Here is a 24,255-nt window from a genome sequence, read left to right on the forward strand (position 1 = left end):
TGGCCCCATTTTTACTCCCTTGTACCCAAGATGGCTGGGGGATGACCTAATAGAGGTATTTTTATGAAAGGTTTGATAGAGTGGACTACTTGTGGTGAGGAGCAAAACTAGACACCATCAATATATGATATTCAGCAAGAAGTTCAATAGGGAACTCTGAAGAAACTTCTTTATGTCAGAGCATTGAGAATGTGGAATTCGCTACCGCAGGGAGTGGTTGAAGTGAATGTTATAGATGCATTTAAGGAGAAGCTAGACAAACATTTGAGGGAGAAGGGAATAGATGGTTATGATGGTAGATTTAGATGGCGAAAGATGGGAGGAGGCATGATTGGAGCATAAACACTGGCATGGACTGGTTGGGCCAAATGGCCAATTTCTGTGCCTTCTATTTTATGTAGATTTTGGTACACATGAATATGACTAGGCCATTTAGCCCATTCTCCATTCAATGAGATTGTGGCTGATCTGTGACCCAACTCCTTGGGCTGGATTTTATGCTCCCCTGGCGGCAACTTTGAAGGTAGTGGGGAGGGAGCAAGTAAAATCCAGCAGGGGGCCTTCCTGCTACCTACCTACCTGCCTCTGACTAGTCTGAAATTTTCGAGGGGGAGGAGTTGGAGAGGACTTTCCAACTAAGAGGATCTTTGCTTAAAGTCTCATCTGAAAGGTGGTACTTTTGACAGTGCAGCACTCCCTCGGTGCTGCATTATTTGAAATATCAGCTTAGATTTTGTGCTCCAGCCTCTGGAGTGAAATTTATGACCTTTTGTTTCAGAGGCAAGACTGAGACACAGCTGACACCTGGGAATGTGCATTTCCAGATTCAAGTTGTGCAACATTATTGTTGAGTAAAGTTTGACTTTTTTGTGTGCGTGTGTAATATAAAAAGGTAGTTTAGAAATAGCCTTGCATTTTGCTATTGTTGTTTCCAGATACTTCACAGCTCAAGAGTGAAATATCTCCAAAACTCTTCAAATAAGACCATGGGCAGCAAGCGCCATAATCCAGTGGAGAGCATTTGCCGAAAAATCCAAACCATTCAGAGGAGGGATCGTGTGTCCAACCCTGTGATGCAGATTCCTAAATTTCGCTCCAGAAACTTTGAGAGCCCTCAGATCAGCCTCAAGAAGAATATGGAGGTGATTCTGAGGAATAGAACAGTAGAAAATCATATGGTGGAGCAGGAAGTAAATATTGCAGTTGCTAATTGCACCTCATCACCTGAAACCTCATCAGGTCAGCCAAGAAATTCAGGAAGAAAACCTCCCGCTGTCAGTTCGACTTACACAGTCATCAGCTCGATCGGAGAAAAGGCCTCCAAGCCACAGAATTGCTGCAGAGCTCTGAGCTGCTCCACACCAGTTAATGAGAGTGGAAGAAATCTTGCCATCTTGAGTCAGCCCCACTCAGCCATTATTAACATTGAGCATCGTATACTGACCAGCGATGACTGCAGTGCTGCATGTAGTCCAGTTAACTCCACCAACTTTAACTTCTTCACCTGCTTGCACAGAACACAATCGCCTGTAGCAAAGAAATTATCCTTGGATGAGACGAGTGGTAAGTTAATAAAGAGGAAGTTATAACGTGCATCGCTTTAAGTAAATGTTTTCACTCCTAGGGAGTGGAATTTTATCTCCTGCAGGGTGATTTAGATTCTAGAGACTAGAATTTAAAAACGTTCAAATTATCATTGAAGAAGCCAGTTTACTTTCAAGGGAAAACTTGCATTTATATAGCACCTTTCACAACCTCAATATGTCCAAGTGCTTTACAGAATTCAATTTCATAACTTACCATGGTGGGATTTGAACTCTCAACTGATTGCCCAGTATCGTATCCATTGCAATACTATATCTCTGATCCAATGATTGCCCAGTGCTGTACCCATTAGAACACTATGTCTCTGATTCAATGATTGCCCAGAACTGTACCCATTAGAACACTGTGTCTCTGATCTGATGATTGCCCAGTGCTGTACACATTAGAATAATGGGTCACTGATTCAATGATTTGCCCAGTACCGTTTTCATTAGAATACAGTGTCATTGACCCACTGAATATGTTGGAATATTTTATACTACTTTCATAATTTTTGAAAATCTCAATACGTGGTCCTCTACCAGTTAAACAGAACTGTATGTTTAATTTTGCACAAATTGACACTTTCGTGTCTGATGTATTTATCCATTACTGCATAAAGTATTGCAGTATAATATTCAGATATCAGTTTGTAGATATGCTTATATTGATATGACCATTTAAGTAGAGAACTGAATTACATTTATCTATATGTAACTGATGCCCTTATTCTGTTGCTTAATTGAGCATGTACTTGCACTGAACTAACCACACGTCACATGTTTTAGTGTGTTTCTAAATACACTAACGGAGGAAATGTCAGCTTTTAGCAAAATTTAGAGAAGAACATTCATAAATTAAGCAGGATGCGGTAAACTAGAAAGGTAAACACGAGTTTCAAGTGAGATAGTGATACTTGACTAAAGCTGTGTGTTCTGTTCAACCTTTCACTGCTTTTTTAAAGTAAACGAGCCTGTGGCGCTAAACAGAATGGAAAATGTGGAACATATGAGTCTGATCTGCGAGGAAGATTTACTGGACACTATTTTCTATGCCTGTGATATAAAGCACAGAGGTAAAGCACTTCTAACTTTACCATTACCATTTATTACTCAAAATTAGGACATGTAGGATTGGGGGTAATATGATAGCATGGATTAAGGAATGGTGAATGGGCAGAAAACAAAGAATAGGAATAAATAGGAGATTTTTGGGTTGGTTGGCTGTAACTAGAGAGCACTGCAAGGATCAGGACTTGGGCATCCGCTATTTACAATCTAAATTAATGACTACGTTGAAGGGACAGAGTGTAACATGTCAAAGTTTGCTGATGGTACAAAGTTAGGTGGGAAAGAAGTAGTGAGGCTGCAAAGAGACTTGAGACCTAGAAACAGGTTAGGCAAATGGGCAAGAACATGCAGATGGAATACAATGTGGTGAAGTTATTCACTTTGGTAGAAAAAATAAAACAATATTTTTTTGACTAGAGAGAGACTGGGAAATGTTTACATTCAGAGGGACCTGGATATCGTTGTAAATGAATGCAGTAAGTTAACATGCAGGTACAGCAAGCAATCAGGAAGGCAAATGGTATGCTAGCATTTGTTATGAAAGGATTGGTGTTAAAAAGGACTTATTATAATTATACAGGGCATTGGTGTGGCTACACCTGGAGCACAGTGTGCAGTTTTGGTCTCCTTACTTAAGAAAAGATATACTTCTCCTAAGCAGAATGCGATGAAAGGTTCTCTGGACTGATTTCTGGGTGTGGGGATTATCCTTTGAGGAGAGATTAGGTAGACTAGGCCTATATTCCTTGTACTTTAGAAGAATGAGAGGTGATCTAATTGAAACATAAAATTCTTAAGGGGCTTGACAGACAATGAGAAAATGTCTTCCCTGGCTGGGGAATCCAGATCACAGGGTCACTGCCTTAGAATAAGCAGATGGCCATTTTAGAATGGGATGATAAATTCCTTCATGCAAAAGGTTGTGAATCTTTGGAATTCTCTACCCCAGGGAATTATAGATGCTCAGTTGTTGAGTAAATTCGAGAACAAGATTGATGGATTTTTGGGTACCAAGGGATTTGAGAGATAATGGGATATTGTGGGAAGGTGGAGTTGAGGTAGATCAGCAATGATCTTGTTGAAAGATGCTGAAGGCTTGAAGGGCCTAACGCCTACTCCAGCTCCTACCTATTTTAAGTTAATTCAGGTAATAAATTTGAGATGCAACATATCGTTAAAGGACCAACAGGCTGGGTCTTTCCTCTTGTAAAGAAAGGTTGAAGGGTGATCTAATAGAGATCTTTAAAGTTACTAAAGGCTTTAATAGAGTAGGAAGTGTGTTTCCACTTGTGGGAAAGAGGAACATTTAAGGCCATCAATATATGATAGTCACCAAGGAATTAAATACTGTTCAGAAGAAACCAGAGACTGGTGAGAATGTGCAACTTGCTATCACAGGTTGAAGGAAATAATATAGATGCATTTAAGGGTTAGATAGGCACATGAGGGAGCAGGGAACAGAGGGTTATACTGAGATTTAGATGAATAAGATTGGGAGGAGGCTTGAGTGGAACATAAGTGCTGGCATGGGCCGAATGGTCTGAGTCTGTATGCTCCATGTAATTTGAGGTCTGATGTGCGGTCAGTGTAAGGTGCTTGGGAGGAACAGGTTTCCTTGGGCCTATGGTTCCCAAAGTTCTCTACCACTGGGGTTTCCTCACCTCATGTCTGGGTCTATTGTCCATTGATAATGATGGATTGTTATGTTCCTATTAGACAGCTGTCTAGAATGACAAGTATCGTAGTCTAAACACTCTTGTTGTTTCCCTGGTAATAGTTTTTGAAAACAAGTGATTTCTCAGTTCATGTGTTCTGTCAGGAGAGGGCAATGTGCTCCAAGTTAGGAAACAATGTGACCATTGTTAGAATATTAAACAACAATCATAATGGAAGGTGACTAAGGAGACTACGCTGTGACAGGAGCATTGGCTGGGGTGGGAAGTGAAGGAGGAGTTGGGTTCAATTGTTCTGCTTAGGCAGAGAGGCGATTTGATAGTGGTGGCATGAAAGGCTTAGATAAAGTGAATAGAGAAACTGCTTCCAATGGCTGAAAAGTCAATAAACAGAGGGCATAGATTTAAAGTGATTGGTAAACTGAAACAAGCGACATGAGGATTTTTTTAATGTGATGAGTGGATAGGACTCGGAATGCACTCCGAGATTGCGGGAGCAGATAGCTTTCAAAAGGGAATGGGATAAAAACTTGAAGGGGAAAGGGTGTAAAGGGTTAACATCAGGAGCACCTGATACTGATGTAACTATAATGCAATGTCACATGACTAAGATGGCAATTTGGTGGGAAGCAGAGGTACAACCTCGTGCAGAGTACTGAGATATACATATATCTGTAAATAAACAAGAATAGTTTTTACAATAACAGTCTATGGTAACATTCTTAGAGTAACAGGCAAACCCTAAAGAGACCCCGTCTAGATCCTGAACTCAATCTAAAACAGAGAGCAGGGAAGTGGGACTAACTGGATTGCTCTCCATAAGAGCCGGTGCACACTTGCTGGGCCAGATGGTGGCCTTCTGTGCTGTACTGTTTTATGATGATAATTCCCAAGAGAGGAGCGGAGTTGATGACTTTCCTGTTGCCACCTGCATAGTCCATCCCACTGGGAAAGCTGGAGCATCTTAGCTATTAGCTTCTTCTCCACTCCTCATGACTGGTGGTTCCATGTCTGTTGGTTTGATCCTGTGAAATCTCAGCAAAAGATTTATCCCCATTGCTTTCTGCAGGGAAGGTGGCTGTTTCTATGATTGTGGACTATCTGCGACACACCACGAGTCGTAGTTCAGAGGACAGTGGCCTTGAGGATTTGTGCAACATGTTGGATCCAGATAACAAGGACATCTCGATTGATTTGGGCACCTATCGTGCCGTGATGAAAGAGTGGATCGAAGACTGTAGGAGGAAAAGGTAAGGAATGGAGGGATCTACACTTACAGTTTGTATGACTGCACTCAGGTCAATCACTAGGGCTCAGCAAAGACTATCTGTCACCTGGGATGCTGTATATCATAAGAACATAAGAAATAGGAACAGGAGTAGACCATTCGGCCCTTCGAGCCTGCTCTGCCATTCAATAAGATCATGGCTGATCATCTTGTGTTTCGGTTTCCACTTTCCCATCCAACCTCGATAACCTTTGATTCCCTTGCCTAACAGGAATCTATCCCTCTCTGCCTTAAAAATATTCAATGACCCTGCCTCCACCACCTTCTGAGGCAGAGAGTCCCAAAGTTGTACAACCCTCAGAAAAAATTCTCCTCATCTCTCTCCTATAAGGGCAACCCCTAATTTTAAAAGTGTCCCCTAGCTCTGGACTCACCCACAAGAGGAAACATCCTTTCCACGTCCACCTTGTCAAGGCCGTTCAGCACCATGTATACTTCAATCAAATCACCCCTCACTCTTCTAAACTCCAGTGGAAACAAGCCCAGCCTGTTCAACCTTTCCTCATAAGAAAACCCACTCATTCCAGTTATCAATCTAGTAAACCTCCTTTGAACTGTCTCCAACGCATTTATATCCTTCCTTGAATAAGGAGACCAAAACTTAACACAGTATTCGAGATGTGGTCTCGCCAATGCCCTGTATAACTGAAGCACAACATCCTTACTTTTATAACAAAAACAGAATTACCTGGAAAAACTCAGCAGGTCCAGCAGCATCGGTGGAGAAGAAAAGAGTCGACGTTTTGGGTCCTCATGACCCTTCAACAGAACCGACTTACTTTTATGTTCGATTCCTTTTGTAATAAAGGATAGCAGTCCATTTATCTTAATTACTTGCTGGCTTGTCCAACCCACTGTGTGGCCTGCAAAGCCCCTTCATGTGGCCCCCGGAGCGATTGTTGAAAGTGCTGGGAAGGCGGCTCAATGAGTTTGAAGATTTCTTCAGAGGTCTGCTTCTCCAATCGCAGTCAGTTTTTCTCCTGCGTTTGCTGCTAATAGGCTCACTATTGAGCCTACCAGCATCAAACATGAGAGGGAACCAGACTGTGATTGGAGGTGCAGCAAACACTGGCAATTTGGAGTATTTGACGATAGGGACACTCTGGAGGGTACATTCACCATGCTGTTCCATGGCTGCCAATGCTCTGGCCCGACACTTTTGCCTGGTTCCCCTAAAATTCCCCAGGCTCTCGGCCCTCCCTTCGGTGGGCACCGATGTTCAGGCACCACTAAGTCTGAGGCATCGCTCCAGCTCACATCGTAACCCATCCCCAAGCTGATTGAGTGTAAGGGCTGGTGGTGAGCGTGAGGGAGGGGGCGGGGGCTGGTGGGGTGAGCGAAGGAGGGGGCAAGGGCGGGGTGAGCGAGGGGGGGGCAAGGGCGGGAGCTTGCGAGTGTGAGGGAGGGGGTGGGGACTGGCGGTGGGCGCAACAGAGGGGGCAGGCACGAGGGAGGGGGTGGGGGCTGGTGGTGGGTAGGGGCTGACGACGGGCGGGAGAGAGGGAGGGGGCGGGGGCTGGTGGCAGGGGCAGGGGTGGGGGCTGGCAGTGGATGCGAGGGAGGGGGCGGGGCTGGTGGCGGGCAGGAGCTGGCGGCGTCGGTGGGAGGGGGCGGGGGCTGGTGGCAAGGGCAGGGGCTGGCAGTGGGTGCGAGGGAGGGGGCGGGGCTGGTGGCGGGTGAAAAGGGCTGGTGAGGGCAAGAGAGAGAGCGAGGGCAGGAGAGGGAAGGTGGCAGAGAAGGGGAGGGCGGGCTAGGGAGAGGGCAGATGAGCGGGCGAATGAGGGAGTAAAGGAGTGTCTGTGTCTGGCTCACTCCCAGTCTCAGCGTTCTCATTCATCCTCACCCCCCACACACCAACAGGCGCCCTCACAGTGGGTGAGAGTGAGCGAGCACCCAGGGGCTGGGAGTGAGCTGGACACACCTACTCACCCTTTCACACTCGAATAGTCATCTTTATTACTCAATTTTAAATAATTTTTTTTTGTTCAGCAAGTTGTTTCTGGTCATATGTCACCTTTTCATTACAAAAAATAATCATGTTTAACGTTTGTCAAACTTATCTTTCTGAAATTTGTTCATCACCGACATCACCCAGCAACCACCCCCACCCCCACTGATTGTGAGACAAATTGAAAGATGGTGCCCCACGAGAAAAGCTTGGTCGATCTGCTGTGAGCTCAATGCATTGAGGTGGCATCAGAGCAAAGCATCCTGGAAGCTGCCAAGCATTTGGAAAAAGAGAATTGGTTTGTTCAAGAAAAGCCTTGACTGACTTTTACCTTCCTGTGTCAGATATATTGCTTTTCACACTTCATTATGTGCCAGCTTTTAATATTTAAATTGAGAAGACCATTTACCAATTGGTGAATCTGCCTGCTTGGACATTACATTCTCCTTCCATATAGTGTTGGTGCTTATTAACATTGCACACTTGTTCTTGTTAATCTTGTTCACCAGCTCAGGTCCAAACAGACCAAAGTGACTCCTGTCTGTGTATGTCTATCTATCTCTCTGCCTGCCTCTGCCTGTGTGTGTATCTATCTATCTCTCTGCCTGTGTGTGTATCTATCTATCTCTCTGCCTGTGTGTGTATCTATCTATCTGTCTGCCTGTGTGTGTATTTATCTATCTCTCTGCCTGTGTGTGTATCTATCTATCTCTCTGCCTGTGTGTGTATCTATCTATCTCTCTGCCTGTGTGTGTATCTATCTATCTCTCTGCCTGTGTGTGTATCTATCTATCTCTCTGCCTGTGTGTATCTATCTATCTCTCTGCCTGTGTGTGTATCTATCTATCTCTCTGCCTGTGTGTGTATCTATCTATCTCTCTGCCTGTGTGTGTATCTATCTATCTCTCTGCCTGTGTGTGTATCTATCTATCTCTCTGCCTGTGTGTGTATCTATCTATCTCTCTGCCTGTGTGTGTATCTATCTATCTCTCTGCCTGTGTGTGTATCTATCTATCTCTCTGCCTGTGTGTGTATCTATCTATCTCCCTGCCTGTATGTGTATCTATCTATCTCCCTGCCTGTGTGTGTATCTATCTATCTCTCTGCCTGTCTCTGCTGGTGTGTGTGTGTCATATGGCAGATGGCAGGATGTGATTTCAGTTCTGTGGTTTCTGAATGTTGGCCATTTTCATTATGTAGGTTGCTTCAGGAAGAAAAACTAAAGGTCAAGTTATCTCACTCCTGCCTCACGTATTTCTTCATAGCTGGTTGCAGGGCCTGGTAGCAGGTTGATATACACAATTCTGTTAAAACGTTATGTGGTGTGGGAGGGCTTCAGGATGTGGGGAGATGTGAGAGAAAAATAGGTTCATTTAAAATGAGATTCCTATAATCGTTTTGTTGTCACGCTTCATTTCTTCTCCGTTTGATTGGGTAAATGTGGTCATGTTGTCAACCATGAAGAACAGAATAGCAATGAAGAAAATTCTAGTGGGAACTAATCACTTAAGCTTATTTGTAAACGTTCGGTAAAACCGAAAAGGTTTGGCATTAATGTGTTCACTGACACAGCAAATCAATCAGGACAAATACGCAGCTTCACCCTAATCAGTTCGAGGTGTTTATATCACGAGGTATGCTCATGAATCCAGAGTAACTGGCTGTCGTGAGTTTTCTCTGACTACAAGGGCACAGCCATGCACCAATGGGGCAGGGCACCCTAAAGTTAGTGCGACTGGAAGCTTGCAAATTAATCTGATATCCTGGTTCAGTTCAAAGTTTGTCCTATGGGATGTGGAATGTACATAAAGAATGCTTTATAAGTATTACCGCTACAATAATTCAAGTGCTGGAAATTGATCTGATTTACAAGGGATTATTGCTTTGACTGACATTTTTTTCCACATTGTATGTATATAGTGTCCATGAGAAGACACCAGAAGCTGTAAATATTAATGAAGATGTTGTCCAACTTTGTGATGGTCTTGCATCAGGTAACATCTTTCATTTTAGATCAGTATTTACAATTTTTTGTTTTTCTGTGTATATTCACCAGGGTCAACTTTGAGATGTTTTATTTTACAGCTGTTGCCTTATGACAACATAAGCTCATACAAACTTTTGCCACTTTTATTAGGAATGAAATTTTCTGATACAACCGATGGAACAATGGGAAGCTTGGAGGCACTTGGTGGGGAAATTTCAAAAGGGGACCTGTAAGCAACATGTTTAAGTTGATTTCACTGTGGGTAATGTGTAGTTTCAATATGATTAACGCTTGCACACAATGAGCATTTCCTGTAAACACTGCAATTGTGTCGTGTCACATTGTACCCATCATGCCTTGGCACAACCTGTGCCTTGCCAAGAGAAACACCAGGGAAGACCTTTTCATGATAAATAAATGCTCCTCTTTTCTCTGTCTTTGAATTCCCCACCGCAATGTCTAATTTTTAATGTAATTCTATAACTCGCTGATTGTGGTCAAGGCCGATAGCATTGCTGAACAGGAGGTAGAGAAATCGATCCAGGGAATTCGGGGGGGTGGGTGTGGGATGATGAGGTTTGTGTGGAGTGCAAACACCAGCTTAGACCAAAGCAAAATACTGCAGGCGCTAGAAACCTGAAGTAAAAAACAGAAAATGCTGTAAATACTCAGGTCTGGCAGTATCTGTGGAGAAAGGAACAGAGTTAATGGGCTGGACTTTACACACACTCCCTGCCACCGCCCCCCTCCCCTTCACCCTGTCAGCCAGGGGTGGTGGGTGGTCATATAAAATATGGGTGGCTAGCCCATCATTTTCCCACCCACCTTCGAGCTTACCCCTGTAATGCTCTAGGCGGGTGGGAACTGAAAATGGCAGCCCACCCACCATATGTAAATAAATAAAGGTCAATGAGGCTTATTAGCAAGCCTATTGACTCGGGTAAAACACTGCCCACGCCATGATACAGTTGGCATGGGCAGGAGTGAGCAAGTACATTTTTTGTTGTCTAGGTGAAAGTTGGCAGGAAGGAGGGGGGAGCCCCATCGGGGAGTGCCCTAGTGCATCAGGGGCACCCCTCGTCTCCTGTCAACCCCCCACCCCCCCACTTCCTTCCTCACCGCCTGTCCTCCAGACCCCACCACGCTCCCCCACTCCCTCCCACACCCTGCCCCCGTGCAACCCCCCTCTCCTCTTGCTGGGTTCTTGGATCTTCCCCCCACCCTAAAAGTCCAGGGTTTGCCTTTCTGCAGCAGCCATCGCTCTCCTTCCTGCAGTTCCGGCAGCGTCCACCGCTGAGCTCTGGTGCTGCCGGGACTGCAGGAGCTGCCGGCCAATCCAAAAAGCACACTAAAGTCAACGTGGACTCAATATTACTTAGTAGGCAACTAACACGCAACTGAAGGACCCTATGCCATGTTTACACAATCCACCGCACTCTCAGCAGAATGTGGTCTCGATTTTAAAGGCCCAAGTCTCTCCTGGCTTTAACAGGATCGCTTTCCCTGCCCCGCCATGGTGAATTTTCCAGTGTCTTTTGCAACACAGTTCCTTCACTTGAGCATAATCGAATGGACTTCCAGTAGCAAGGTACCCTCTGGTGATTCCATGCTCTTTATCTCTTCGTGAGCCTTGTTTCTTCAAACTGGGAATCCATCCTCACAGCACTCAGAAGCGACCGTGAAGCCGTCAGATGGTTTTAAAAAAAGTCAAATGGTTCTATTATTGTTGCTTGGTGAAGGAAACCTACTGTCTTCCCTCAGTTAAGCCTGTATGTGACTCCTGTCCCATGCAAATGTAGTTAGCTCTTAATCACCTCCGGAAGTGGCCTAGTAAGCCACTCGACTGTGTCAAAACAGTTGAGGAAGGTGTTTCACCACCATCTTTCCAGGATATCTAAGATTGGGCAGGCCTTGCCTGTGACCCCCATGTTTGAGGTTCAGATACACTAGTCATAGAGTCGTAATGGCACAGAAAAAGGCCATTCTGCCCATTCAGTCCATGCCAGTTCACTGTCGAGCAATCCAGTCAGTACCATTCTCCTGCTTTATCAGTGTAACTTTGCAATTTTATTTTTCTCAAGTGCTTATCCAATTTCTTTCTGAAATCGCTAATTATTTCCAGTTCCACCGTTCTCCTGGGCAGTGTGTTCCAGGTCATTACCATTCGCTGCTTACAACGTTCTTCCTCACATTGCCCTGCATCTCTCACCCAAAACCTGAAATCTGTTTTTCCCCCTAGTCATTGTATGATCAGCTAAGGGGAACAGCTTTGCTTTCTCTATTTACACAAGGTCATGACAGGTTTAAATACCCTGATGAATGAATGGCAGCAATTGCCTCATGGTATAAAATCGAACTTTCCAATGCAGGGAGACATCCGATTTAATCTCTTGTATTGCTGATCTCCAATACAACCACCAAAAGCTTCAGGAGCAGAATCGGAAGCTAAGATTGGCAGTGGACGCCACCGAAGAAAGTAACAATCGATTAATGGAAGAGAATGAGGAGTTGCTCAGTCAGGTGAAAAGGTAAGGAGAGAGCCATTTAAAAAAAAAAAAAATCTGTTATTTAAGATAGTTTCCATTTTAAAACTACATTTAGAATTATTTTTTGTTAAATGTATTGTTAATACATTCTAGCATTTCCAAGGTATCTTCCTCAAAGGCTGCTCAATAATTCACCACTATGCTGGCTATTCCAATGCACTCCTGGCTGGCCTCCAATCTCCCTTTGACAAACCTGAGATCATCTAATACTCTCTTTCCCATATCCTAACTCACACCAAATCCTGTTCACCCATCAAGCCTGTGCTCACTGACCCCCATCAAGCGATGCCTTAGTTTTAAAATTCTCACCCTTGCTCATCCAAGGCCTCATCCGTTTCTATCTCTAACCTCTTCAAGCCTTATAGCCCCCTCTGTACTCTTCCAATTCTGGCCTCTTGTGCATCCCTGATTTTAGTGACTGCACCATTGGCAGTTGTGCCTTCAGCTGCTGTATCCCTGGAATTCTCTCCCTCCACCTCTCTCCTCCTTTAAGGCACACCTTAAAATTTACCTCTCATGTGTCTTTGTATCCAATTATTGAGGGGAGATGGTGGCAGACTGGTAATGTCACTGCACTACTAATCCAGAGGCCCAGACTAATGCTCTGGTGATTATAGGTTCAAGTCCCACCACAGCAGCTGGTGAAATTTAAATTTAATTAATGAATCTGGAATCAGTAATAGTGACCATGAGGTCATTGTCGATTTTTGTGAGAAAACCCATCTGGTTCACTAATGTCCTTTAGGGCAGGAAATCTACCATCCTTACCAGGTCTTATCTACGTGTGACTCCAGATCCACAGCAATATGGATGACTCTTACCTACCCTCTGAAATGGCCTAGCAAGCCACTCATGTCAAGGGCAATTCGGGGTGGGCAATAAATGCTGGCCTTGCCAGCACTGCCCACATCCAACGACAGAATAAAAAAATATGTGGTTCCTTGTCAAATTTTATTTGATAAGGCTTCTGTGAAGCATGTTTGGATGCTTTACTATGTTAAAGGTGCTATATAAATGAAAGCTGTTACTTCCTAGCTGCAGCAATATGATAAGAGCAAGTTTCACAATTTCCATTGGTAAATGGAGCATGGCCACAGGTGGCCCATTTACTCTGTATTAAGAGTATAAATTATCTATTCCATTAGATAAGGAACCAGTGAATGAGTTGTAGACTCACTTTTAAGAAAGAAATAACTTGTGTTTATATGATGCCCCTTGTGATCTCATGGCGGCACAGACAGATTTTGCATATTCACCAAGGAACGTCGGGAATGTGGCAGTTAAGCTCCCAAAAACAGCAATGAGATAGTCATTAGATAATGTGATTTTTATTTTGTTAGGTGGTGTTCGAGGGATAAATATTTACCAGGACACTGGGGAGAACTCCCTTGCTCTTCTTTGAAGCAGTGCTGTGAGACTTTTATCCACACTTGAGATGGTTAATGGTTTTGAAGTCTCATCTGAAAAGCAGCACCTCTGACAATGCAGCACTCTCTTGGTGCTGAAATAGGTGTGGTAGCCTAGGTTATGAGCTGACGTCTCTTGGAGTGGGACTTCAACCCACGACCTTCTGAATCTGAAATGAGTGCTACCGCTGAGTGAAAGCTGATCCTTTTGTTGCTAATGTCACTAACGTTCCTGCCGGAGAAGGAGATTGGGAGTGCATGCCTTTTGTTCTCTATTGTGCTCAGTGCAATGGCCACAACCAATGGGGGAGAGGAAATGCGGATTATGGGTTGGGCCTTCCCCTGTTTTATTTTCCCTATTCCTCATGTTTCCATGTCCTATTCCTGCTCGATCCCACCATTGATACAAATTGAGAATGAAAACCCATTTCAGTTTATTTTTTCCTTGTTCAGCGCAAAATGTTGGTGATCTGTGCTTAAATTCTCTGGAATACCACATGAGATTGCCCTTGCTCACAATTCCAGCATCAACACATTCTGAATTATTTTTAATCTGCAGTGCTCAGCAGTCCATTTTAATAGAAAAGTCTTTGAAAGAAGACCTGGAAGATTTGAAGACACAGATAAGTACTTTACAAGAGAGCAACAAAAAGCTTATCCTTCAGAATAAACAAGAGGTAATTATTGCATTGAACAAATCTCACTAGATAGTTGTTAAGTTTGGACAAGGTCCATGATTGAATGCGTAACACCCATTTTTTGTTATTTTTCAGGCAAAGGACAATCAGTCCCTAATTCAGAAGATTGCCTCACTCCAGGAAGAGGTGGGCAATTATTTTCTTGCCTTTATTGAATGTTTTACAGAACCTCTGAATTTTACAATGAATGTGTGTACTCCTGAGATAGATTGGTACAGCAAGGCCATAAGAAGTGTTAGTGGCTGTTGTTCATCGCCAGAATTAAAAAAACACAAGACATGCCAAAGACCAGACCTGCAAGTCTGTACATACTGCCTACAGACTGGGATGTAATGAGTATTTTGGGCAGGATTTGATAATATCAAGAGCTCAGTGGTTGATTGGAGCTGATGTCTCTGTATTTATATTAGTAGATATGATGCTAGTCTTCTAGATTTCAGAAAGCATTACGGTAAACATTGTATTAGACCATGGCTTCGCCTGTATAACGCAACAACCTTATTAAAATACAGCATATTTCAGTAATTTAGAGGACACTTCTATCACTTCAAACAAAGCCAGCAATTCTGCCAAATGTGTTTTTTTTCTCCTTTCCTCAAATAAACATTTTTATAGGAAGAACATCACACATTTTCAACTGATTGTTATGGATATTTTCTTTAACTTGTGTACTTGAAGCTGAATACTGAGTGCGGCAGCAACCGGAATTTATATGATCAACCTGAGTGGAATTGTGAAGTTGATGGTCATCACAGTGACATTGTCTTCCATCCACTCTGTAGTCTAGTGTACTGGTTCTTTACCATGCATGCCAAAATCCCTTTCACTGTTGATGGGATTGATCAAACCTTCCAACTTTTCCAAATTGTGGAACTGGCAATAAAATACAGAACTTTTGTATGCTGGTACATTGTTCTCTTCTAGTTACCAACATTAGTACATTAGTCTTTGGATGTCAGCCTATGAGCAATTCAGCTGGCGAGAATCCTTAGCTGAAGGTGTAGCCCAGTAATACAACAGGGCTGAATGCCAGTCTGAATTCTTGTACATTAGGGTGTTGATGGTCCTCGCTGTCCATTCAGCCCCTCTGTTAGCTTGTGGATGGAGAGGAGGAACTGGTGACATGGGCCATCCCATTGTAGTCAGCAACTTTCCTGAAATGGTTATTAGCAAATTGTGGACCATTATCTGAGACGATTTCATCGGGAAACCGATGTGTATAGAAAGATGGTCTGCTGCATCCTGATTACTGACTCTGCTGTAGTGGAGTGTGGAGTCTGACTACTTCCAGCCATCTGGAGTAGCAACCTACAGCAATGAGCTTTGTCTTGCCCTGATGATCAAAGAGGTTGAGCCCCAGTTTCTGCCAAGGTCAGCCTGGGAAGTGGGATGATACTGGGGGCTCTGGGTATCTGGCTGCCAATTCTGCAGGTGTGGCAGGAGAGAACGAGATCTTGGACAGCCTAAGTAATACCCGGCCACCACACAGATTGTGCATGCTCCGCACTTTGCAATGCCTAGGTGGCTTCCATGGAGCCTGTGAAGAATTTCTTCTTGTATGGACCTAAGAATGACCAGACAGTGATCAAAAACTAAGAGGTCATCCACTGTGGTCAAGTGTCTGCATTGCTTGTGGTATTTACAGAGCACCTATTCTGCAGGACAATATTTCGACTAACCTTTCGAGCAGAATTCTCATACTTGGACAGGTTCCATGTCCTGCCTTTGTTCTCATCAAGCTTCTTGGAGCTTTGTGGTGAAGATCAGCAATAAGTTCATTATGGTCGAAGAGAATGCTTCCACTTCTGAGACAAGTGTGAAGTCCAGGGAAATAGCTTGGCCTACTGTCGCTCTGGCTAAGAGCATCAGGCGTGGATTGCAACTTTCCTGGAATGTAGATGGCCATGTATTGATGTCACATCAAGTGAAGGTGAAACCTTTGAATGTATGGGGGCATTTTAATGATCTCCATGGAATTCAAGAGGATTATGAACAGTTTAATCAGACTTACCCATCCACATTGAGACTATCAGGTAATCAGAGAACCTTTCAATGGCCTATGTTGACTACCAGTGCTTCACAGAATCACAGTGCAGAAGAGGCCCTTCGGCCCATCGAGTCTGCACTGACACATAAGAAACACCTGACCTACCTACCTAATCCCATTTACCAGCACATGGCGCATAGCCTTGAATGTTATGACGTGCCAAGTGCTCATCTAGGTACTTTTTAAAGGATGTGAGGCAACCTTCCTCCACCACCCTCCCAAGCAATGCATTCCAGACCGTCACCACCCTCTGGGTAAAAATGTTTTTCCTCACATACCCCCTAAACCTCCTGCCCCTCACCTTGAATTTATGCCCCCTTGTGAATGACCCTTCAACTAAGGGGAACAGCTGCTCCCTATCCACCCTGTCCATGCCCCTCATAATCTTGTACACATCGATCAGGTCGCCTCTCAGTCTTCTCTGCTCCAACGACAACAACCCAAGTCTATCCAACCTCTCTACATAACTTAAATGTTTCATCCCAGGCAACATCCTGGTGAATCTCCTCTGCACCCCCTCCAATGCAATCACATCCTTCCTATAATGTGGCAACCAGAACTGCACACAGTACTCTAGCTGTGACCTCACCAAGGTTCTATACAACTCCAACATGACCTCCCTACTTTTGTAATCTATGCCTCGATTGATAAAGGCAAGTGCCCCATATGCCTTTTTCACTACCCCATTAACATGCCCCTCCGCCTTCAGAAATCTATGGACACACATGCCAAGGTCCTTTTGTTCCTCAGAACTTCCTAGTACCATGCCGTTCATTGAATACTTCCTTGTCAAATTACTCCTTCCAAAGCGTATCGCCTCACACTTTTTAGGGTTAAATTCCATCTGCCACTTATCTTCCTGTAGCCCAAGACACTCAACCTCGCTGTTAACCACCCGGCCAGTCTTTGTGTCATCCGCAAACTTACTAATCCTACCCCCACATAGTCATCTATGTCATTTATATAAATGACAAATAATAGGGGACTGAGCACAGGTCCCTGTGGTACGCCACTGGACACTGGCTTCCAGTCACTAAAGTATCCTTCTGTCATCACCCTCTGCTTCCTACAACTAAGCCAATTTTGAATCCACCTTATCAAATTACTCTGTATCCCATGTGCCTTTGCCTTCTTTATAAGTCTCCCTTGTGGGACCTTGTCAAAGGCTTTGCTGAAATCCATATAAACTACATCAACTGCACTGCCCTCATCTACACACCTGATCACCTCCTCAAAAAATTCCTTTTTTATGGTGGCATAGCGTTGCTTTGTTTCTGTCAATGCTTTGGAGGTAAAGTATACAAGCTTCCTGTTGTAATCCTTCTGGAGTTGGATGGGAGCAGTGCCAAGGCTAGTTGAGGGTGCAATGTAGATCACCACTGTGGGCAATGTTGGATCATAATGTGCCAGCCCCTCTTCCTTTAATACATTGAAAGGCATCAATTTGTTAATGCCCCAGAACCATTGTTGGCTTTTTCATAGCATATTCCTTAAAGGTTTCGTGATGGTGGCTACATTTGGGATAAACTTGCCAACCTGGTTTAGCATCCCCAGGAATCGCTGGATGTATGTGACATACTTCAGTTGGGGAAAGTTGCTGATGGCTTTAGTTTTTTTTTGAGTGTCTACCATGATATCCTGTCTTTGAATGATATGCCCAGGAAATTTGGCGGTTCTAGCGAATTCACGCTTCACTTTTAAAGTGAGACTCGTTTCTTGGAGGGCCTGAGGAGCCTCCCACACCTTGCGGTCATTCTCTTCTCTTATGGACCCATGGATAAGGACATCATCCATGTGACAAGTTACACGTTGTTTAATTTCTATGATACTGGAATATCTCTGGAGTTGACGAGATGCTGAGGGGAAGGTGGTTCAAATAAAAATGGCCAAACCGTGTGAAAAAGGGTGTTAGCGGCTGGATCTCCTGGTCAAGGGGCATCTGCCAAAACTCAGTGTCGGCTCTGTTCAAGAGGACACTTGACAAGCTTCGCCAGGCTGTCGTCCACAGAAGCCATTAGTTGGGCCTCCATCTGAACTGCTTTGTTTAATTCTGTGAGGTGCGTGCACAGACTCAGTTGACTCTTTGGTTTGGGAACTGTTACCAGCCCCGAACACCACCAGGGGTTGGTTGTGTGATGGGCAATATGACACCTCTGCGCAGCATGCGGTCCAGTTCCTCTTTCAGCAATAGAGGATGCGGTATCCTCCTGTGGGTGAACAGGCACACTGGGAACAGTGTAATATAGTATTCATTTTTTTAAGCTTGCCAAGCCCCATGAAGAGTTGTGGGAATTCTTGCCAGAATCCAGTCCTGTTGCTTGGTTGAAGGACTTCATCCACTTATCGTAGGATGCCCAGTTGTCTGTACCCATTCCTGCTGAGTAAAGAGATGCTTGGATTACACAGAATATAGAGGGTCTCTGTGGTCTATCACCCCTTGTGACATAGCGTGGTTGTGATTTGGCCTTTCACCTGCAGATTTGTTCCTTAGACCTTGATGTTTGATGGCTGTACAGGGACTAGGTTGGGCCATACTAAATAATCAGCCAGTTATGGATACACCAGCACTGCTATCAAGTTTAAAGTAGGTTTTAAAACCTTTAACTTCTAAAGTGACAGACCAGAAGTCTTGTTGATGGTCCTGTACTTCTCCCAGGAAGTCTGAGATTGTATTAAAAAAGAAAATGCTGGGAAAAACTCAGCAGGTCTGGCAGTATCTGTGAAGAGAGAAACAGAGTTAATGTCTCAAGTCCATATGACTCTTCAGAGCTAAAGAGAAGTAGAAATGTGATGGATGTTATACTGTTTAAGAGGGGGTGGAGCAAAATAGGTGGGAGCTAAGGAGAGATTGGTAAAGGTGACATGGACACAAGACAAAGGGAATGTTAATGGTAGTGTTAAAGATTAAAGAAGATGTTGATAGTGGCATAAAGTTAAGACAGCAGAATGTGTTAATAGCAAAACAAGGGTCAGCACTCTGTGAAAGCACAACATAGAAACAAGTGGCAGATGGCCCTGTGTAGGGCAGGGGAGGTGGTGGAGGGGGTGGGGGCGGTGTTGGGGAAAAAGGAAAGCAAATAAATAAACTAAAATTTAAATTAAAAAAAGATGTATTTAAAAAGGGGTAAAGATGGGGAGGGCACATGGTCTGAAGTTGGTGAACTCAATGTTAAGTCCAGAAGGCTGTAAAGTGCCTAATCAGAAGATGAGGTGCTATTCCTCCAGTCTGCGTTGGGCTTCACTGGAACATTGCAACAAGCCGAGGACAAAATTGTGGGAATGAGGGAAGGATGGGGTGTTGAATTGACAAGTGACAGGAAGGTCTGGGTCATGCTTACGAACAGACCGAAGGTATTCCACAAAGCAGTCACCCAGGCTGAGTTTAGTCTCCCCAGTGTCGAGGAGACTGAATTGGGAGCAGTGAATACAGTGGACCAAATTGAAGGAGGCGCAAGTGAAGTGCTGCTTCATCTGAAAGGTGTTTGGGCCCTTGGGTAGTGAGGAGGGAGGAGGTAAAGGGGCAGGCATTGCATCTTCTGCGATTGCATGGGAAGGTGCCGTGGGAAGGGGATGAGGAGTTGGGGGTGATGGAGGAGTGGACCAGGGTGTCCCAGAGGAACTGTCCCTATGGAATGCTGACAGGGGGGTGGGGGGAGCATGAAGGAAAACATGTTTGATGGCGGCATCATGCTGGAGTTGGCGGAAATGGCGGAGGATGATCCTTTGAATGCCGAGGCTGGTGAGGTGAAAAGTGAGGACAAGGGGGACCCTATCATGGTTCTGGGAGGGAGGGCAGAGGAGCGGGAGATGCAGAGTTGAGGGCCCTGTCAACCACAGAGGAGGGAAGTCTTGGTTAAGGAAGAAGGAAGATATGTCAGAAGCACTGTTTTGGAAGATGGCATCATCGGAACAGGTGCGATGAAGGCGAAGGAACTGAGAGAATAGGATGGAGTCCTTACAGGAAGCAGGGTGTGAGGAGTTGTAGTCGAGGTAGCTGTGGAAGTCGGTAGGCTTGTAATGGATATTGGTGGACAGTCTATCACCAGGAATGGAGACAGAGGTCAAGGAAGGGAAGCGAAGTGTCAGGGATGAGGTCTGAGATGATATTTGTTTATTTGTTTTATGATCTGGGTGAGCTGTATGCTGCATTAATTCTGTTGTTTTCTGCCCTTATTGGAGGCTTTAAATTGTCAAAACTGCTGGAAGTGACCTGTCCTCCCAGATTGGAAACACTCTGCAGCCCCTGTTGGGCATTCTTGCCATCTGTGCTGCTTTGCGATGCAGCGTAAGCACTTAAAGATGGCTGCTGTCGGGTTTCCTGCCCTATTGGCCAGATTGGTGGGCTTTTGCATGGGTGGAATTATAATGTTTGAGCCTAAACGGTGAGTGAACATCTCCAACGCTTTGGAGTATTGGTGAACGAGAGGCCGATTTTGCTTGCTTGGTTCAGCTTGACTAGCGCCATGAAGTGGTCGATCGAGTGTGTAATCGTCTTTCATGGCCCCCTGTTTGCGACAACTAGCTACTGTGGTCAGGTCAGTAAGAAATGATTTGACAGATTCCCCTGGTTTGTGGAATCTGTGGTTGAGGTGTCTTCGCCCAGCACCCATGTCCCATTTTGAGGTTAAAAAATGCAACAGAGGCTTTTAAAACAGAGTTGAAGCCTACCCCCTGTCTGAGAAGGATCTCTGTACCAATAGGCTGAGGAACAAACTAACCTGGTGTCTCCCTTTGGTAAGCCGACCTGCCTGCTACCTCACGTTATCTTGCCATGTCTTCCAATGCTGGTCTCCGTGTGAGCCCTCGAGACTTGCGATTGGCAGTGACTGCCTGTTGAGTGCTGCCATCACTACCCTTTTCTGTTGGCTTCCCACTTAGTTACACCAGCAGGTTGTTGTTCCGACCAAGGTTTGTTCCAATTGTGGGCTGTCGGTGTTCCATCAATGGTGCACCAACTCTTGGTTAGATTGGTGTCACCACCACTGCTACCTTGTTTCATATACTGGTGGCATGATGCATCTTATCTAGAGTAACTCTGGTAGTTACTTCAGACTGACTTATTTACACTATGTACAATATACTGAGTAGGCACATCTCTCCTGAGTGCTGCTTACTGTGTCTGCTCTACAGGGCTTCTAGCACATGACTGCTGGTGTCAATGTTACATCATGGTCTGCAGCACTCATTACCATAACCATTCTACTAACCCATTACCCTACATGAAATAGAGAAAGTTCATTACGGAAGTTGCCAAACACATCAAGAGACTTCATCAATAACATGCAGAGACAAAAATGGGGCGTTGGAGAGAGCACAGCAACATCCAAACAAACCCACCTACCAAACCCTTCAAGCACCACCTGCCCTGCATGTGGCAGAGTATGCAGATCGAGCATTGGACTTATCAGCTATCTCAGAACCCATCAAACTGGAGTTGAAGCATGCCATCCTCAATCCTGAAGCACTGTCTGAGGAGGAGGAGGAGGACTAAGTGCCAAAGAGTGGTCAAACTTTATGCAGATCCTTCTAATCATTTTGCTCTTGGGTAAATTTTCAAATACTTCCTTGTTCCTGAAGTTGCATGCAGTGCAGTCACATTTGATTATTTGGATAAGGAGTCAGATGATAAGTTGAGTTTTATTTAAGCTATTCTGCTAAATATTTAATTGACTGCAAGAATCTAATTTGATGGTGAACTTGGCTAAGAGTGAATTTGCAAAAGTGCAAGTTACATATCTAGGCCATACCATTGGACATGGCAAGGTGGCTCCAAGAGATGTGAAAGTAAAAAGCCACCATGAATTTCCCAGTGCCTACAACAAAGCAAGAAGTTTTGAGATTTCTGAGCATGAGTGGATTTTACCGGAGGTTCGTACCAAGTTTTAGCAGTGTGGTTGCTCCGTTGACTGAGCTACTTAAAAAGAACAAGAAATGTCAATGGAGATAAGAGTGCCAGAATGCATTTGGCAGTTTAAAAACTGTTGACTCTGACACCAGTTTTGGCAGTACCTAATTATGCCCAGCATTTTAAGCTGGCGTTGGATGCCAGTGATATCGGTATTGGTGCTGTATTGCTACAAGATGAAGAAACTGGAATTGAGAAGCCAATAGGACATTTTTCACGAAAGCTGGATGTACATCAGAGAAGATACTCAACCATCGAAAAAGAGAATCTGGGTCTGATGTTAGTGTTGCAAGCAATTTGTCAGAAACAATTATTTATACAGGCCACAATCCTTTAAAATTTCTGGACAAATTTTGAGACCGAAGTGTAAGACTATTCAGATGGAATTTATTATTGCAACTGTTTAATTTGCAGTTTATACATATATGGCTAGTTAAAGTGGACACTCAGCTGAAATTACCTCTGTTGATACAAAGGGTTTGTATTTATGTTAATGCATGCACCTGGTAATGTAATAGTTTGTGTATATAGTTAAGTATAGTAAGTAATGTAAGATGGGTTGAGAAAATGAAGCCGTCTTTTTAAAAGTATGCCCGTTCATTTTTTTTAAGGATGGAGGTGTCACGAAACTACCATATTTTTCATATTATTGTGGGGTATTGTAAAGTAGGCTTATGTTTGTGTGTGTGTGGATGGTTCTGTCTGTGTCGCTGATTTAATTGAATTAGTCAAATCGATTTCAAGGTTGAAATTATCATAAGAATTTGGTGATAAAAGGGTATTTGAAGTGCTAATGAGTGAGCTAGGGCAAAGTCAGTAGATAGGGTGTGAATGAAATTTGCATTTTAAGTTAAGTGGAGAGGTGTTTAGCTTTCAAAGAAACATGATAAAGTTTTACAACTGGCAGAATAAATAGGGCAAGGTTATTACGTTTATTTTTCCTAAAGGAAAAGGCCACATTGAGAATATGAAAGATTTTTATAGAATGAGAAAAGTAAATTCCAAAGACATATGGAAACAATGGGATTTACAGATTAAAGAAGGGATATATTTAAAGGATGAAAGGTTGTATCAGGGAGTAGCCGTGTAAGATTTAAAGGATACACCATGTGAAACAGACTTGGAGAAACAGCCTCTAGCCACTTTGCAGAAGTCTGCTGTTCCAGTAACCAAGGCCAGAATTTTTCCGTCGGTGAGTTGGGGGCGGGGCCTGCTTGCCGACACGGGATGATGTCGGGAGGAACCCATGATGTCATCCTGCCCCATTTAAATATTCAGGAAGGCGGGCGGACAGTGAAATCAGCTGTCCGCCCACCAACCTGTCAATGGTCAATTGAGGCCATTGACAGGATAATTAAGATAATTAAAGGCCCTGCCCATCCAACCTTAAGGTTGGCGGGCAGACCAGGAGCCCCAGTGGGCATCTGAAAAAACATGAAACCTCATCCACTGGCAGGATGAGGTTTCATGTCTGTTTTAAAAAACTTTAATAAAGTTTGTCATATTTATTAACATATCCCATCTTGTGTGACATTGTCACATGAGGGGGATATGTTAATAATTTTTTTATTTTTCTATTTTTCAAGTTTATCAAACTGTTAGCGCTCTCCCTGACACAGCACTTAGTGTCAGAGAGCAGTGTGCTCTTTGACAGTTGAGGAATCCCCCCCCTGCCCTGCACAGGAAGCGCATAGCGCTTCCAGTCAGGTGGCCCGCTGGGCAGGCTTTAATCGGCCTGCCCACTCAAAATGGCAGCGGAGCCCGTTTCGGCAGCGGAGTTCGGCTGCCCGCCTGCCGCCGAGCCAGTGGGGCCCGCCTGCCCATTGAGGGCTAAATTCTGCCCCAAAGCTGTGTTAAAAAGCTTTGGAATTCTGCTGTTGAGTGGGTGCTGTGGTAACCTTGCTGGATTGCCTCTCCACATTTAAAATTTATTTTGGACTGTTGCCTTAAAGGGGATGTATAGTTGGGAATCAGGTTAATTAGGAATTTTGGGATTTGTTGTAATAAATAATGGGGTAACTGTAAACTTCCGTATGCATTTTAATTTTTTTTGCTAATAAATGTTTGAATTTAATTTTTAAAATCTCAAGGTGTTAGTGGACA

General features: G+C 44.1%; 1 protein-coding gene across 1 annotated transcript in view; it reads left to right on the forward strand.

Moving 5' to 3' along the window:
* The first annotated feature begins 986 nt into the window (after positions 1-986).
* Positions 987-24,255, forward strand: part of lrmp (lymphoid-restricted membrane protein) — a 156,995-nt gene continuing 133,726 nt past the window's right edge. The window contains exons 1-8 of the mRNA XM_078554635.1: positions 987-1,563; positions 2,549-2,659; positions 5,397-5,577; positions 9,484-9,557; positions 9,701-9,779; positions 11,920-12,078; positions 14,062-14,179; positions 14,276-14,326. Coding sequence (XP_078410761.1) covers positions 987-1,563; positions 2,549-2,659; positions 5,397-5,577; positions 9,484-9,557; positions 9,701-9,779; positions 11,920-12,078; positions 14,062-14,179; positions 14,276-14,326 — 1,350 coding nt within the window. The remainder of the gene's footprint in view (positions 1,564-2,548; positions 2,660-5,396; positions 5,578-9,483; positions 9,558-9,700; positions 9,780-11,919; positions 12,079-14,061; positions 14,180-14,275; positions 14,327-24,255) is intronic.

Source organism: Cetorhinus maximus, chromosome 12 (assembly GCF_964194155.1).
Source record: "Cetorhinus maximus chromosome 12, sCetMax3.hap1.1, whole genome shotgun sequence".
Classification (NCBI taxonomy): Eukaryota; Metazoa; Chordata; class Chondrichthyes; order Lamniformes; family Cetorhinidae; genus Cetorhinus; species Cetorhinus maximus.